The sequence below is a fragment of the Lemur catta genome, chromosome 10, assembly GCF_020740605.2.
Source record: "Lemur catta isolate mLemCat1 chromosome 10, mLemCat1.pri, whole genome shotgun sequence".
NCBI lineage: Eukaryota > Metazoa > Chordata > Mammalia > Primates > Lemuridae > Lemur > Lemur catta.
The window spans coordinates 3,153,003-3,170,675 of record NC_059137.1 but is presented as its reverse complement, the minus strand read 5'-3'; the positions used below and the strand labels follow the sequence as shown (position 1 = coordinate 3,170,675).

The 17,673-nt window shown below is 59.3% G+C and overlaps 1 protein-coding gene across 1 annotated transcript in view; it reads right to left on the bottom strand.

The window, feature by feature from the left end:
* Positions 1-17,673, bottom strand: part of COL5A1 (collagen type V alpha 1 chain) — a 148,679-nt gene that overhangs the window by 54,245 nt on the left and 76,761 nt on the right. Inside the window, 14 exon segments of the mRNA XM_045563967.1 lie at positions 1,596-1,649; positions 2,507-2,551; positions 6,830-6,883; positions 7,801-7,845; positions 8,084-8,137; positions 8,807-8,851; positions 9,550-9,603; positions 11,194-11,238; positions 13,172-13,225; positions 14,407-14,460; positions 15,807-15,860; positions 16,144-16,197; positions 16,559-16,612; positions 17,421-17,477. Of these exon segments, the coding sequence (XP_045419923.1) occupies positions 1,596-1,649; positions 2,507-2,551; positions 6,830-6,883; positions 7,801-7,845; positions 8,084-8,137; positions 8,807-8,851; positions 9,550-9,603; positions 11,194-11,238; positions 13,172-13,225; positions 14,407-14,460; positions 15,807-15,860; positions 16,144-16,197; positions 16,559-16,612; positions 17,421-17,477 (723 nt within the window).

The window sequence follows — 17,673 nt, the reverse complement described above, 5'->3', positions numbered from 1 at the left end:
ATTCGGGCCGAGGCTCATCAGGCAGCTGGTGCCACCCACATTCTGTAGTGCCCAGGGGGACGAGAATCGATTTCCCCAATGAAAACAGTTTTAAACCTGGGTTTTCCTTCCTCCCTCTGCTTCCAAGTCTCACTGGATTGCTCATGTCGTGAGTGAATTTTAATCAGACACGATAAGAGCATTCTCCATAAACATTGTACAGCAAACACCTTTTTAGCTCACAGCGACGGCACTACGCCATTAGCCGTGGACGGGAGCTGGCAAGGCTTTTGCTACACGAGAAGAATCTGTAAAATACCCATGCATGGAACTCACATACTCAGCATTCCTGCTAAATTATCACCTTTATAAAATTTACTAGGTGCTTTGTTGGTAAAATGTACTTTAGGGACAGACCTGACTGGCCCAAGGCTCCCAACCATTGGGAGGTCTCTCTTCAGCGGCTCTCGAACTTGGAACATCCTGGCTGCTGGCAAATGGGAGCCGGGGCCCCCAGGGACAAGGATGAGGCACTTAGTTAGGAATCAGCAGTCTGGTCTGAGTCCTTCCTGACTGCAGTGCTGATTTCAGTGTAATCTGGGACAAATCACTGGAGACTGAGGTCTTGGGTGTTCTGTCCTCCAGGCCCCAGGGCTGCCACATGCTTCCGACGTGCAGCAATGAAAGTTTAGCACGCTTGGGACTGCAGGTGCGGGCAGGGGAGCTCAGCGGTGTGTTTGTACAAACCCCTCCAGCTGTAAACCAGCTGTGTAATACACACACACACACACACACACACACACACACGCATGTGCATACTCCTTCGCACCAAGCTAAAATCACTCTGAAGGAAAGAATCACCACAAGCATTTCTGTGCGGCTTTAAGACGCTGCAACGTCTCGGAGGAAGAAGAGAGCTTGTCCACGTACACTCGCAGGGGTACATCCCTCTGCATGCAAACAGGCCATGTGTCCCGAGAGCAGTGTGGCTCCAGAAGGACACAGCCCCCAGCAGACACTGCGAGTTCGCTGTGACAGCGGGGACTCGTGTTCTGGGGCCGTCTGGAGCTCTGTGGCCCGTGTGACAAGGTTCTGGGAGGAGCCCTTCGCGGCAGAAGCCCGACTGTGAGTAAGTGGACATCTCCCTTGAACCCCGTCTCGCGACAAGGCTGGCCCACCCAGATGTACCCACGGGGACAGACTCTAGACTCTCTCTTTCACTCTCTGAACATGCAAATGGCTCAGAAGGGACGTTTCCGAGCTGCCCCAGGAAAGAGGCCATGCTCTGCCTCAGCCCAGCTCTGCTGTCCACGGGGAGGGCAAGAGAAGTCCGACAATGGAGATACTAACAGAGGTGTGGGGTGAAAGGACACGCTCCTGTCCTGACAGTTGGCCACCAGCGTGCTGGCGGCTTTGTCACAGGCTGGCTGGAGACTGTCCCCACGCCCAGTCAGCCCTCCCAACTCAGGCTGGCCACATCCCCCCAGCTCAGGCCCACTGCCCTGGGGCCCAGTGTCCCCAGTTTGGGCTGGAGGGAGGTTTAACCACAGAGGAATCCCTTAAAACCAGGCCGGCCATGCCCTGCAGGAAGACCTGCAACTGCAGGAATCTCTCACCTTGACTCCTCGAGGACCTGGGTAGCCGATTGGACCCTGGGGGCCAGGCGGACCCTAAAACGAAAGGGAAAAAAACCATTGGCTCCATGTCAGGGGGGGTACCTGGTCCACTCCAGTTAGCTTGTGGGTCCTTCCAGCATGAGTGGAACTGAGCCAAGTCCCTCCTGCTGTGGACAAAGTGAACACCCGGGCAGGGCCCTCCAGAGGCTCCCGTGGGAGACAGCAGAGGCGCCTGCGGACAGCTACGGCCGACAGAGCAGCAGGTCGTGTCCATGGTGAGCAAGGACACCTCTGCTCCAGGCCAGTCGGCAGCCCAGGAATTACGGGGTGGGCTGGGAGTGGAGCCGGCGAAAGGTCGGCTCTGCTGCACTGCACGGACAGAGTTGTCCTTGCAGAAATGCATCCCAAGCCTAGGGACTCCAGAAAGAAACAGGAGAGCCTCTGGCTGGGGGAAGGGGATAAGGACTGGCTGTCCAGGAAGGGCTGTCCTCCCACAGTCAGAGGGCCTTGGCCGTGACCGTCACAGCTCCCCAGGACAGGGCACCCTTGGCTCCTGGTGGGGCAGCAGCCACGCCTCCCACCGGCCCGGGGACCTGCGCAGCGAAGGGTCCCCTCAGTCCCCCTCAGGCCCTTTCCTCCCAGCGTCTAGAACAGCCCTCTGCCCCCAGAGAGGACCGGCCCGTGGGCCCCTGTGCGAGGCCGCAGCTCCGTGAGGCCAGGCGCCGTCTGCCTGGCCCCCGCCCCTGTGCTGACAGGACGCCAGGCACGCGGCAGACCCAAGCTCAGTGGGTGGCGGGGGACGAGGGCTCGCCCTTGTTCAGGCTGAAAACCCAGTTCTCGGAATGCCGGTGTGTGCGGCAGGCTCCAGATGCAGACTGGTCCGCACAGCCCCGGGCGCGGCAAGTACCCACCTGACCTCCTTTCTCTCCTGGAGGGCCTTCTTTGCCAGGGTGCCCCTGCCACAAAAGAAAAGGCCCCAGTCAGTCACCCGCCACCTCAGCAAGCAGCCGCCTCAGGGCTCACCTCCCTCCGTGGCAGCACAGAACGCGGCCGTGATGGCCGACGTCCCCCCACTTCCTTCCCTCGCCAGGGACAGGGCGGGCGCCAAGTCCAGGGTGGCAGAGGGCAGCCAAGCATGGCCCTGAGCCTCAGCTCCCTCATCTGCACGATGGGCACAGCAGGCCCCAGCCCCCGCCAGGCCTCGGCAATGGTCAGAGCTTGCGGTGGCAGGAATGTGCACAGCTGGCCTACACGGTGGCTCCAGGCTCAGCCCCACCCTCTCGTGCAGACTCCACAGGCCACGGACACGTGCCTGGGGACAGGGACACTGAGGGCATCTGCTCGAGGTCACCTGGCAACATGAACCTGGGAGCAAGGAGCTGGGCCCGGACGCTGGACTCCCCACTCCGGGACCGGCAGCCATGGCATTGTCTGCAAACCTGGGAGTCTCTGATCACTGGGGCAACCAGAGGAAAGGCAAGGCTGCCACGGGGCCCCAGCACATCCCCAGTTCCCCCCGGTCCCGGCCCCGTCCACCTGGGCCCGGACCAATCCCGTTCCCAGGGATGCAGGTTTCTCTGACTTTCCGACCCAGGCTGGTCACTAGGTTTAACGCCTTGGAGCTCACAGTCGGGTAGCCAAGCATACGGGATAAAAGCAGAAAGACCAATGTTCGCCGTGTGGAGAGAGAGCTCCACCAACAAGGATTCCAGGAAAGAGACTGTGCAGTGTGGCGAGGTGGCTGGCAGGGCGAGGTCTGACTCTACTGGACACACCCAACCTGCTGTGTGACCTTGGGCAAGTCACTTGCCCTCACTGGGCCTCCACTTCTTCACATGTAAAATGAGAGTACGGATTAGGTGTTCTTTTACCTTGAGCATCCTAAAGATCTGGGACTCTGTTTCTAGATATGGCAGTGCTAAGGGGACCCAAGTCTCTTCAGTAAATGATCTGTGTGTGGCTTTTATTTATTTATTTATTTATTTTTTGAGACAGGGTCTCTCACTCTGTCACCCAGGCTGGAGTGCAGTGGCACTATCATAGCTCCGTCACTGCATCCTCAGACTCCTGGGCTCAGTGATCCTCCCACCTCAGCCTCTAGAGTAGCTGGCACTATAGGTGTGCACCACCACACTCAGCTATAGTTTTTATTTTTGTAGATCTGGGGTTTCACTGTGTTGCCCAGTCTGATCTGGAACTACTGGGCTCAAGAAATCTCCCACCTCGGCCTCCCAAAGTGCTGGGATTACAGGCGTGGGCCACCTGAGCCACCGCACCTGGCTTTGAGTGTGGTTTCTAAATTCGTATTAGTTGTACAGTTGGATTTGAGGCCTTTGCAAATAGCCTATCTGGATGGGAAAGCGAGTCGGGTGCAAAAGTTCCCTTTCAGGGAGCCCGTGGCACGCGGAGGTTTTGAGAAAACTCAAGCACTGGCAGGACCACGCCTGCTGCTCTGGTCCGGAGGGGCACCCTTGGCCACCAGGAGGCCATCGCCAAACGAGGCTCACAGTGCCAGCTCCTCATGGTGGCAGGGCTGGACCCAGGGAGTAGGAGAGGGGCCTGTTCCGGGGGCCCAGAGGGGCGCTTTGTGGGCCTTTATCGCAGTTTCCATCAGACACAGACATTTTTCTGTTAAGGAACTCGGGGTGGCGGCATCTGTGGGTGGCTGAGCGCCCGGCTCCAGAGGGAGGCGCCGCGGGGCAGACCCCGCACCCGGTCACCTTGGCAGGCTGGCGACCTTGTCACGTGACGATTCCTCAGCCATGGCAGGAGACAGCAGCCTGCCTGCACCGGGCTGCCGCGCGGACTGCCGCGAGTCCGGAAAGCGCCAACATCGCCCGTGACCGCGACGGCCAGTGAACGTCAGCGGGCGGCATTGTTGTGACGAGCATTCGCGATGAGGGCAAATTCCTTTAGAGACATCCTAAGCCACGGTTACAGGACGAGAGCAGCCGGGAGTGGAAGGCAGAACATGGTCATTAAAAATGTGTGAACAGGAAGAGACCGAGAGGAACCAGGACCGGACGACGAGAGTGACGGATTCTTCCGCAGTGAGGGGCCCGAGCCCCCTCCTCTCTCTCCACTCGTTTGCATTTTCCAGTCCTCTGCAGTGAGCGTCACTTTTATAATGGAAAAATAATAACGCTTAAATTATTTGTATTAGATATTTTTCTGATTAAAAAAGTAATATATGTTCATTGCAGGCGATTAGGCGAGCAGAGGGGAAATTAAAACCTTCATAACCTCAGCAGGCAGCGCGGCGGAGGCTAATTGCGTGATGTAGACCTTTTGCGCTATTTTCTCTGCATATATGCGTGCAGAATTGGCATCGCAGGATAGATTTTTAATTCAATATCATACTGTGAGCATTTTTTCTCATGTCACAGAATATTTGTTGAAATTCAATTTTTACTGGCTCCATGATATTCCGTCACGCCGTAATTCATTTAGCCGTTTCCCCGTTGTGTGCTGTCAGGAATTACTGAACAGTATATTTCAGCGTATTGAGTCTGCGTTGCTGCTTTGAAACGCCGTATACTTCTTGATGGGTTTTAAATTAATCTTCCTTTCTTCAAAACCAAAAGCAAACCCATGCAAGGGGAAAAAACATCCCTATTGTGCTACTTCTCTAAAGGAGAATTTTTTTAAATCACTTTTTCCTTCCAAATTCTCGTAAGGCAACTGGATCCATGTCTTCGGGCCGACCCATGGCTTCCCTCCTGTTTGAAGCACCTTCAAGCGCGAGTCGGCAGAGCCGGACTCAAACACATCCACGGTTTAAAGGTTTAGATGTAGGTCGGGAAGAGAAACGCGGTGTACGAGTGGCAGGCCACTGGCCACACAGGCAGGGGGTTCCTCAAGGGCCCCTCTTCCCCCACAGAATTCGAAAGGAAACCAGGGACCCTAACTCACTGGTGGCTCCAATGTGGGGAGGGGGTTCCAGGGCACAGCCAGTCAGGGCAGCCGAGGGCCCAGAGAGGACAGTCAGTCAGGGAAGGGGGGCTGCAGCCCCCCCCACCCCAGCACAGCTCCTCCCCGAGGGCCCCGGCCTGGCCACTGCGTCACAGGAGCAGGAACCACGGCAGGAAGGACACACATCAGCCTGTCATCAGCAGCTTCACCCATGGAGACGAGGTCACAGGTGGTTTCCAATTGGTTGTCATTTTATTTATTTTCCTAATTTTCTATAACAAGACGTGTTATTTTTATAATTAGAAAATGCAATTAAATATAAATGTACGTTAAAGGACACAAATGACCCATTGGAAGAGATTAATCACTTAGTCATTAGCACACTTAGCAAACTCCCACGTGGCCGGGAGACTGCGGGTCCCCAAAGTGGCCCACGCGGCGTGACAACACTCGTGGTCTGCTTGTTCCCGTCGAGAAAGGCGATCTGTGATTTGTGACTCACTGGACCAAATGATTATCAGCCACGGGAATGTTGCGTGGGAAGCAGGCACCGATTAATTGTCAACATATTTAACTTTCTCGCTTCGTTTTTAATGGCCTTATTAAAACCATAAAATACACTGTGTTTTAAATAATTAATTTAGCTAAACTTGTCTTCTGAAACAGGCTTTCAGCATCCACTGAATACTCAAAAAACAAACAAAAAGCCCAGCCGCAACTTACAGAGGGTGGTGGGGAGAGGTTCACACTCGCGCGCACACACGTGTGCACACAGGCACGCATGCACGCACGTGTCCTCAGCGTCCCCCACTTCCCCACGCCGCCCCTCCACACAGCCTGGCTGCAGATTGGATTTGTCACTCACTCGCTATTTCCAGGCAGAATCTAATTTAGCTCCACAGCTGTGCGCTCGCACATTGCAAACGCACTTGCTCACCGCCCTCCCTTCTCCGTGCGTGAACACTAAAAATACACACGGCCCACCCTGCCTCCTCGCTCCCAACACGGGGGCCGCACGCGATGGCTCGGTGCCCGGCCCGGCCCTGCTCATTGTTCAGGACTCTGAGGCTGAGTTCCGGTAATTAAACAGCACACCCTAATAAGTAATTAACATTCCCCTCTGCTTAAAACATGTTGTGCAAAGCGTGTCCCAAACCCAATAATCACCGAGCAGTCAAGCTTCAGACCGAACGGGGCTTCATCCACAGAGCCCAGAGAGAGTACATGAGGCCCAGTGTCCCCTGGGAGCCGGGGTCCTTGGCCCCATCACTGGCGTGCAGACGGGGGTGGTGTGTGGGGGTAAGAGGGGCAGGGCTACTCACCGGGGGTCCGTCGGCACCGGGCATTCCTGGGAGGCCTGGTTTACCCAAGGGACCCTAGAACAAACCGGAGACTCCATGAGGAGACACCTGGGCTTGCCCAACCTCTCGACACATCCCCAAGGTCACTTCTGAACATCCCTGCCCCAAGAACGCTTGCCAAGAAGCGTGGCGGAGGCGCTGAGCTGCCACGGGCCGAAAGCGGCACCTACAGGGGAGGCGCCTCACCTCTTGCTGTCCCAGCACCTTCAGGTTTTACTGTAGGGACAAAACCGCCCCACCAAGTGCTGTGCCCCTTCTCCCCTCACAGCTGCCTGTGCAGACGCCGTGTCCCCAGGAGCCCTTCCCGCACGCCTGGCAGGATCCTCCCTTGTGTTTCCTGCAAACACCCCCAGGGCCTGGCACAGTGTCCAGCTAAGGCAGTTCACCGTCCCTTAGGTAGATGGGGGTCCCCAGCCCGGCATCAGCCCAGCCCTCTGCATTCCAGGGATTCTTGTGACCAGGGTCACCCCCTAGAGGTGCTGCCTGAGCTGCCCAGTGCCAGGCTAAGGCACAAGCTCCAGGAGGGCAAAGGCTTCCAGCTCTCACTCCAGGGCCTGGGACCCAGTCAGTGCTGGAGATACATTTAGGGTTGCCAAATTTAGCAAAACAGGACAACTAAAACAACAACAACAGGGAAACAACAAATAGTTCAAACGTAACTGGGTGTCCAGTATTATTTTTCTTGTTAAACCTGGCAACCCCTATACATACTGGAGAATGAATGAACAGGTAAATTTACGAATCGGTGAGGAACACAGATCCAAGGTCTTCCTCGTGCCTGTCACCCAGTTCCTAGGACTCTGAGCTTCAGCGCCCCTGGGGGACACTGGGGCACGTGCTGTGAGCCAGCAATGGCCGAGGTCCTGGGCCTGGGCCAGGAAGTGCACCTGCAGGCAGAAGGTGGCCCCACCACACAGCCAAGACCCACCTACCTTTTCTCCTGGAGGACCGATTGCGCCCTGGGGGCCTGGAAGACCCTAGGAGGGGAAGAGGGGAAGGTGAGCGAGCTGCCTGACTCACTGCCCTCCCTGCCATCCCCCGGTCTCCCCACCGGCCAGCTCCCTCATCCGGGCACCTTTCCCTCCAGGCAAGGTGAGGGGCTGCAAGGTGGAGGGGGCAGAGCCCCTGTGGTCGTTCCCAGGGAACTGGACTGGAGATGCCCCCCAAATCCACCCCCAGCCTGATGCCAGGGCCTTCTTTCCCAGTCTCACTTACCTGGGCGCCCGGGTTACCCTGCTGTCCGGGGGGGCCAGGCTCTCCCTGGGGACCCTACAGGAGACAAAAGCAAAGGCACCGAAGTGGGCTGTGGAACTGTACCCCCTTCCTTGGGGCCTCGTCCCCGCCCCCCAGTCCTGGCCTCTCCTCCTTTCAAACTGCTCCTGCGTGCCTGAGGCCCGCGGCAAGGGGAGATGCCCTCGGCAGCCGGAGGGAAGAGGCAGGTGGGTCCCGCCGCAGAGAACAGAGTGAGGACTCGGCCCCTCCGAGGCTGCTGGCGTGGACGCCGACACAGGGAGCGCCGACTTGTCCGGGAAACACACCCGGACACCCGTCAGGGAAGGAACGCGCAAAAGGAACTGGCCAGAAACATTTACTTGGCAGAAACCTTCCACATCACCCTGTCCTGCTTACGCCTCCCAGTGCCCTTGAAACTGACGTGGGTGTCCAGGAGACGGGTGTCCCGGCGTTGAAAGGTGACATGTTTATCACTAGCTGCCCGTGCGCAGTAGGAAAGTGGTCTCCCCCCACGCCTGTGCTGAGCTGCCCTGACTGCGTGGAACCGGTGCCGACTCCAGGCTTTCGGCACCGCCGCTCTGCCCCAGAGGGTGGCACCAGGGCGGTGTGTCTGTGCCCTGCTCTCACCTCCCCGGCTACGTGGACAGCAACACCAACAGGGCAAGGAGCGCGCCAGGGGACATCTCCCGGGTCCCGGGGACTTACCACGTTTCCTTTGGGGCCTGGTTGGCCATCCATACCCGTGACACCCTGCATCAGATTTAGAAAGAAAAAACATACACTGAATGCAGAAGAATTAACAACGCCCAAAAGGAAAAGCACACCCAAGCAGGCTGGGATGCCTGCCCCACGCTGTACCAGAGGACGGCACAGTCTGTGGGGAAGGGGAACAACCGGATCCTAAATCCCTTCCCTGGAGGGTCCATCGATTCGCCCAGTAGCCCTCGCTAAGGGCCAAGCGAGCTGCCAGGCCCCAGATCCCATGGGGCAGGCCCCGAGTCCCAGAAAAGTGGGTCAGAGGGCTGATAAGGGACAGGGACAGGCCCTGGCCTAGGGCAGCCGCCACTGGGGCAGAGCCCCACGGGAACCACGGGCTTCTCCTCTTTCCAGAATTATCACAGGAGCTGCTGGGAGTTCTTTCAAGCAGGGAGGAAACCTGGCACCCTGAGCTTCTGCCTGTAACCCAGGCAGCACTTGCTGTGTGCTGGAAAGGAGCGCGCCTGCGTGCGAGGGGGCTGTGGGCCGGCTAGCCTCGGGCCCCCACTGCAGACCCGCACCCGTGGGAGCTGGGGTTTTTCGCAGGTGAGCATTAAAGACCAGCTGCAGGCAGGTGTGCAGAGTGGTCAGCACAGATTCGCCTCCCCAGTGCCCGAGTGGGCTACCAGCTGAGCAGTGGGGTCTCGAAGGCCATGGTGGGGACAGACATGCAGAGAAGTGATAGGACTTACAGGAGGTCCAGGAGGGCCTGGGGGCCCCTTTGGCCCAAGCAGACCACGTGGCCCCTGCAAGAGGAAAAAGCAAAGAAAGTTTCAACCCAGCCAGGAATCCCAGCCCTCCTCCCCGTCCCAGGCAGACCCTGGGCCCTGTTGGCCCCGACACCGCCCGGAGCCTTGGCTGGTGACTCGGGTCTCCGCGTCTCCCGGGAGCGTGACTGAGACGCCCTCTCAGCCTGCCTCATCTCCTCACTCCACCCCCATCAGCACTGGGAACAGGGCGGGTGCCTGGAGTTGAGGGGGGCTCAGACAGGGCACCAGGCAGCACCCCCAGGGAAAGGGGCCTTTCGAATCTCCTGGCACTTCTGACACCTGCCCTGGGCGGGCACAAACGCTCTCCCGGAGAAGCGCCCCACAGTTGCACCCGCTGCATGAGCACTGCTTTTGTCCGACTCCTGCTCCCAGCTCCCTCTCCAGTCCGTTTCTGCAATGACACTGGGACCAGACAGCCGAGGCTGCGGGGAGGGGAGGCAGGAGAAACCAGGTCTCCCACGGGAGCCTCACACCAGGATGCGTGGAGGGAATGTGTGGAGCTCAGATCCTTTCCGGGACGGCCACTATGGCCAGGAGCTGACCCCTCCCCTAGCAGGGAGGGGCACGTGAGAAGAGCCCCCCAGCCTGCGGGCAGCACAGCCGAGGCCCCGCTGCGCCTAGGATGGTCACAGACTGGTGAGCTGAGCGGCGGTCACTATCTGCCACTGGGTGCTCCCCCCGTGACAACCCCACCCCGCCGTGAGGGGTTAACCAGCCTGTGGCCAAGCCACACGGGCGGCGAGTGCCCTTGATTCTGATAGAACCTTTTCAGATTCAGTAGAAGAGAATCCTTGTCACGTTCATTGCCCCTTAAATGTTTCCTTCGTTATTTTAATACCTAGTCCCATAAATGCGTTTTAGAAGCTAATAGCCCAGAAGGTATATTGCTCAGGCGTGTGCTAAGAGAGAGCGCCGCGGAACTCTCCTCCGCGGCTGACCAGACAGCGAGGCTGTGATTTAGCCCCACAAGAGTCACACACGCCGACCCTGCCCTCCGCGATGCTGGTCTGTGAGATTTCCCATCCATTAGCACCGCCGGACGCACACAGCTGTGCCGACTCGGGTAATGACAAAACAGACAATTTAAAGCAACAGTAAGTGAAAAGTAATTAATGTCCTTTTGTCATTGAGGAAATCTGCGTTGGGCCTAAATCCGAGTCAGCTTAGGGAAAAGAACCTCTCGACGCCGGGGCTGGGTGCGCTGGAGGGACCCGCTCTGGGAAGGCGCAGCACCAGCGGCTGCTGCAAACCCGGCTGGTTCAGGCTCAGCCACTGTCCCAGACGCCCACCGCAGCTGCAGTGCGGACCCCGACCACGGGCCCCCGGACGTCCACCACGTCCCTCAAGGGCCCGCACTTCCCCCCCGCAGGAAAGGCTCAGACCAGGTCCTGGGCGCTGCCCGGCCAGCCGGCCACTCGCTCCCTCCCTTCTTCCCCAGGACAATGCCCCGGTTTGCCTGTTCTCAAGGCCGAGCCCCCTAATCTAAACTGGAGTGGCTCCAGGAGCCTTCTCACGAACGCTGTCGCCATGCCGACCACCCACAGTCCCGCCGGGCAGTGCACTTACGGGCTCCCCAGGAAGGCCCCTGGGCCCGACTTCTCCATCGTCACCCTGTGGAGGACAAAAAGGGCAGGATTTTTAGGGACAAGCTGTAAAGCCTGGACACCAGAGAGGCCATGTTCCTGCAGCCGTGGAGGAGTCTCTGGCCTGGGGCTGCTTCAGCGTACGCTAGAGTTACCCATCCCCGCGCCAGCTGGGAAGGCCTGGAATGTCCTCGCTGCAAGTTGTGCAGATGCTGCAGGCGACAGTGAGGCCCGGGTGCTGAGACACCTGCTCGGGAGCTCGCAAGCCACAGCTCCAGGGGGGAAGCTGGGCAGAAAGACCACTTCACTCAAAGGGTTGGTTCCCTTGATGAACAACATGTACCCAAGCAGGGGACCAGGGCACAACCACAAGATCCCTGGGCCACCTCCTGGGGAGACAGAGGACTCAGCCTGACAAGCACACCAGGAAGAGCCTTTCCCTTCCGGCTCCAGAAAGGCGCGCTCCCCTAGATCCACCAGCTCACACCTAGGGCTGCTCGCCAGCACGCCGTGCCCGGTTAACGCCCCGCCTCTCCCTCCTGCCCTCCCTGAACGTGCAAGCACACATGCTCACACATAGCCCGCTCGAATGAGGGTGCACACACACCCACACATGCACCCTGTGCATGCACAGTCATACACACAGCCATGCACACATGCCTGTGCACACACACAGCCATGCACACGTGTGCACACACACCCACATGTGCACTCTGTGCATGCAGTCATACACACAGCCATGCACACATGCCTGTGCACACAAACAGCCATGCATACATATGTGTGCACACACCCACACATACACCCTATGCATGCAGTCATACACACAGCCATGCACACATGCCTGTATAACACACAGCCATGCACATATATGTATGCACACATACACATACACTTTGTGCACCCACATGCACAGTCATGCCTATATGCATGCACACAGGCACACACATACACCTTGTGCACCCACACGCACAGTCAGGCCTACATGCATGCACACAGGTACACACATACGCCCTGTGCGTGTACATGCACACAGTCACACACATGCACACACACATGCATGCACACACGTCTCCCCTGAATCAAGAAGCACAGACATCTAGAAGGATCCCTCTCTCCTTCCTCATCTTGCAGCGGACTGTGCTGAGGCCCAGACAGGAGAGGTGCCCTGACAGCATCAGCCTGCAAGCTGGTGAGACAGAAACGCCACTGCAGCCTGCTCCTCCTCTTTCCCCACTTCCCGGGGCTTCTCAAACCTTTTCCCTAAAACACCCCTAACACCCGAAGCCATTGTCCCCGTGACTGGGATGCATGGGAGAGGAGTCCATCTGCACAGTGGCCCAGACATTGTGCTCAGCCTCCAGCCCCGCGAGGATGCGCATGCCAGATCCCCAGAGCTCCAGATACACGTGCCCCAGGCCCCATTCCCTGCATCCACACGGAGAACAGCTCCCCTCCCGTGTTATCCAAATGGTCAGTCACCTGCTCCCTCCACCTTTAGAGCCATGGAGTGTTACTTCCTATGCCCCACCCTACTCTTCCCCGCAAACCCCTGCGCTTGGCCCCCGCTGCCTCCACTTGGCTCCCCATCCAGAGGAGGTGCACAGAGACGCTGAGCCCAGGGAAATCTCTGGCGTCTTTCCTCCCAGGGGCCGGGGCTCCCATCTCCTGCAGTTCCAGGTGGCCTTTCTGAGACCTGTGAGAGGCGACCCCCAGCTCCACCCGCTCGCAGGAAGGACCGGGTCGGTGGGAAGGCTTGCAATGGGCGCTGTCTCCAACGCACCGCAGCCTCCTGGCAGCACGCGACCACTTCGCCCACTCGGGAGTCCCTCTCTGCTCCCAGCCGCCCTCCCCCCGTAGCTGGCCGGGCCCCCGCCACACGCCCTTCCCTGGTGGCTGTTCTGCGGCTCACGGAGGAGCAGCACAGGCAGACGCAGCCGGAGCGACGACGGGATACCTACCCTTTCTCCATCCTCTCCTGGAGGCCCTGGCGGACCAGAAGGACCAGGGTCACCCTAGGAAGCGAATGGGGCAGTGTTAGTCTCTCCTGAGTGGGTCCCCCAAGTTCCCCACTTTGTTTTCTCTGATTCTGATAGTGAGACTCCCAAGTGCTCAGAGGAACCCTCCGGCATGAGGATGATTCTTTCCGAGATGGCGTCTGCCAAGGGCCGGGCTGCGAGACCCTCACCTCGGTCTCACCGGGGGACCCCATGATGGGAGGGTTGCCAGACTGGGCACCCAGTGGGCTGGGCGGAGGCCACAGACACACAGGCACCCTGGGGACACTGATCCGAGCTGGCCTTGGCTGGGACCTCTGGGGGAGTGGGGCACGTCGGCAGCCCGCCCCTCGCACCCACGGGAAGAGCCACCAGCTCACGGCTGCAGAACTCGCATGCAGTTGGTGCTCACGATGTGCTCATCAGTCAGTCAAAACGACTGGCAGTGAATCAGGGACTGTCCTCGTGGCTGTGCAGTTTCCACATGGCTGTTAGAGAACGTGGTGCAGCCGCTTTGGATAAACTGCAGCAGCTTCATGGCAGTGCGTGACGGAACGGAGGTAATTCTGACTGGCCAGTCAACGAACTGTGTGTGTGTGTGAGTGTGTGTGTGTGTCTGTGTGTGTGTGTCTCTGTGTGTGTGCCTGTGTGTATGAGTGTGTGTGTGTGTGCACGTGCATGTGTGGGCAGGTGTCTGTGTGTGCCTGTGTGTGTATATACATGTACACATGTGCCTGTATGTCCTCAATGTACTAAAACACAAAAGAGGCATCAGAGACGTCTACTTGAAAAGAGAACAGGCGAGAGAGAAAGGGTCTGACAAGCCACAGAGAGCCGCCGCGTCGCGTACACCCCAAATGGGAGAGAAAGCCGGGCGGGCGGCCAGGTGTGGCCTCGCCCTCCCACTGCTCCTTCACGGGAACAGCCGCTGGCATCGGCCCGAGCCCCTGGGGCCACCACTTTCATGGTGCAAAGTGTCCTCAGCAGCTCCCGCAACGGCAGCTGCCTGGGTCTCCCCAGATGCAAAGGATCCCGGGAGGCAGGAGAGGATTTCTGAAAGGAAGGACCCACCGCTCACCCCTTTACGCCCCTCCAGTGACAGGGCCCATCTGGCTAGTTCATCACAAGCTGCAGATGGGAAATCCAACTGCTTTGGGCTAACAAAGACATCACCTTGGGGTTCATAAGAAAACGCTTACCCTGTGGCCCTTCTCACCCGGCAACCCAGCCAGGCCATCGAAGCCGCGGTCACCCTGCAAGGAGCACAGAAAGGCCACGTCACACACCACCGTGCAGATGCAGATGCAGTGGCGGCTGCCCTTCCTTGGGCCCTGTGTCACGCAGCGTCCATGCAGCCCGGACCCCGGATCCTTGGTGGCCACCGGCCAGCCCTCCCGCCACAGCCAACCTCTGCACCCCCAGACACCAACACGGGCTGCAGAGGGAGAGGTGGCTTTTGTCCCTGAGTCCCAGGCCTCGGGCCTTGAGGGGTGCTCCTTGTGGCATTCCGGAGAGCTGCTGCGGCGTCAATGTGCACGAGAGCCCCCAAGAACACAAGGACCCCGTCACAGCTCAGCGCGGCACGCTCAGTGCCCAGAGGCCTGCCTGGCACACAGAAGGTGCTCATGCTCTTTGGCGGGGGGACTGGCGCTGCTGGCCCCCGGCACCCTGGCTCCCTGGCCGGCAGGAACATGCCCCGTCTCACGGCTGTTGCAAACCACGAGGGTAGGATATTTTAGGTTTTCGGTAATTTTGTTGCTGAAAGAAGACCACAGTCTACTGAGACAGATCCAGTAAGACCGCATTCTCCATCTACCTCCCAGGTCACTCCTCAGCTCAGGACTCACGGGAAGCACATTGGACTTCAGCCAAGACTGTTCACAGGGGAGCAGGGGTAGGGGACACCTGGCATTCTGTGGTGACCCAGCCTCCGTCCCTCTTCCACATAATAGCTGCCGTCCCCTTGTTGGCCCCTCATTGGAGAAGGTCACTTATTCCTCTGGCACCTCCCATGGCCTTGGACAAACGCTCCCAGCAGCTGAGACAGGGGCAGACCAGGAGCGGGGGAGGTGCCGCACACCCAAGTCAGGGCAGAGGATGGACAGGGTGACGCCCAGCGGGGACGGGGGCAGTGTCAGCGGCCCCAGCGGACGAGCTCCTGGCACGGGCTTGCTCCTGCCCCCACCGGGCTCCTGCAGTCACCACGGGCAACCCCTGGGAGCCCAGACACCCCCAGCCTGGACAAGATGACCTCCTGCCCCTGGACTTGGACTTGTCCCTGCCTGTGTGGCCTCATCCCCCGTGCTTTCAGGAGCGGTGTCACGGCCGGGCTGCCATCCCCACCCGGGCTCACCCACAGGAAAGGAACAAACTTCCCCCCAAGCAAACTAACTGTGACGGCCACACGTGCTTGTGAAAAGCAGTACCCCCCCAACCCCAGTCTTCATGTCAAAGGCCAGAGCGACTGACCCAAACGAGTCATCACTTGTCATCATAACCACAGCCATCACACAACGAGCATCTTGGTCGTGTCATCAGCATGGCCATAGGGACGATGGGGACCAAGGCACCGGGGTATCAGAGGGCAAGGGCAGCCTACCTTGGGGCCAGTCTGTCCAGGCATTCCTCTGGCTCCGTCACTCCCAGCCCGACCCTGGAACAGAGGAAAAGAGTCAACACAAAAGAGCCCAATGTCACTAAGGCCCCTGGGCAGCATATGCCCCCCACACCCCGGGACACAGAGCGCCCTCCGGAGCAGCTGGCTGGGACGTGGCCTTAGGGATGGACGTGCCCTCAAAGGGAAGGAGCAGCCTGCCTGGTGCAGCCCAGCGGGCCCGCAGCTCCAGGCACCGCTGAGGGGCAGCCCCACCCCAGAGCAGGGCTCTGTCAGCCCGAACTGCCGTCACTGGGCGCCAGTTCACAGCACCAACACTCACCCGTCGTCCGGGCTTCCCTGCCGGACCAGGCGGGCCCTGCACTCCTCGGGGACCCTGCCAGGAATTAGAGGACAGAGGGTCAGTGGTGCGTCTGTCTTTTTCAGAGGAAGGAGCAAAGTCTCGTCCCTGTGTGTGCCAACCCAGCCCGTGGCTCGTGGCCCCAGCTGCCAACACGCGGGCATCCCAGGACAGCGCATGGATCTGCCCAGAGTGGGGGCAAGGGACAGAAAACACAGCCAGCTCCTTCCTGCCACTGGCACCAGTGACTTCTGTCCCACTCTCAGTGTTGCATAAAGGATGACAATTCCCACCCACTTCCTTGAAGAAACGCAGCGACTGGGCCACCGCCACTCGCAGTCACTGTGCCCAAGAATGGGGACGCCCTCCAGGGGCCAAAGGCAAGGCTGCCACGTACCTGTGGCCCCATGTCTCCCGGCTCGCCCTTCAGTCCTCCACTCCCAGGCGGGCCCTAGGGAGACAGTTTGGGTTAACACCGCTCAGAGGAGGGACAGGCGCAGCTGAAGGCTGTTGGGGGGACGAGTTGGGGGGGGTAGGAGCTACACTTGGATCTGCCCTGTGGGGCAGGGCCTCGCCCCAAAGCCCAAAGCCAGCACATGGCATTAGGCACCCACAGCCCGACCCGCCTGCCTCGAACAGAACCAGCACGGGAAACTGTCTGGATCACTTCCCAGTCTGGAATGAAATTCTGGACTTGGGAGCTCACGAGAGCCACAAACTCGTGGAGACATTTCTGTCTCCGGGACAAACTTGACTGCAGTCCCTCAAAGTCCCCAGCTTCAGGCAATGTGTGCACACGCCATGCCACGCCATGCCGTCAGTGCAAGATCCCCCCGATGCGGGCGCTGACGCTGACTCTGCCCCTGTGAGTGGGGACTGAGTCCAGACCCGGGGCGGACAGCAAGACAGGGCCCCCGTGGCACCGAAACCCTGCATCTCCCTACAAACTCACACTTCGTGGAGATCCCAAAACCCAGCCCCGGTGCCCCACACAGTGCCTGCACCTGAGTGACCCGGGCACACACCGTGCGTGTCTTGTGCACCAAGGACCTGGTGAGAGCTGAGCGGAGGCCACAGGGCCAGCGCAGGGCCAGGCGGGACACGCTGTGGCTGGCCCCACATTGAGTTATCCTGACTTTAAAACAAGGCTGCAAAGATCGATGGGGCCTGGAGGGAGAAAGCTCGGATCCCTGGTTCATGAGGCAACGTCTTGGCCAGTCTGAGTGGGGGCCTGGCTCCCACATCTGCCAATCACTTACCATGGGGCCAGGTCTCCCCGTGAGACCCATCGGGCCAGCCGGTCCCCTCAATGCCAGCTGCAAAGGAAGATGGGACACGCTGAGGAAGGGGCGAGGCCAGCAGGGAAGGGGCAGACTGGACAGGAGAAGGACAGAGGCTCTGCGGGCAAAGGTCCCCTGATCTCCCGGGAGCCCACCCACCTTACTGCTGCGGGGCTCTCAGTGCCAATCGAGTGCAGCTGGGGTTGGCACCCACCTCCTCCCTTTGGGGGCC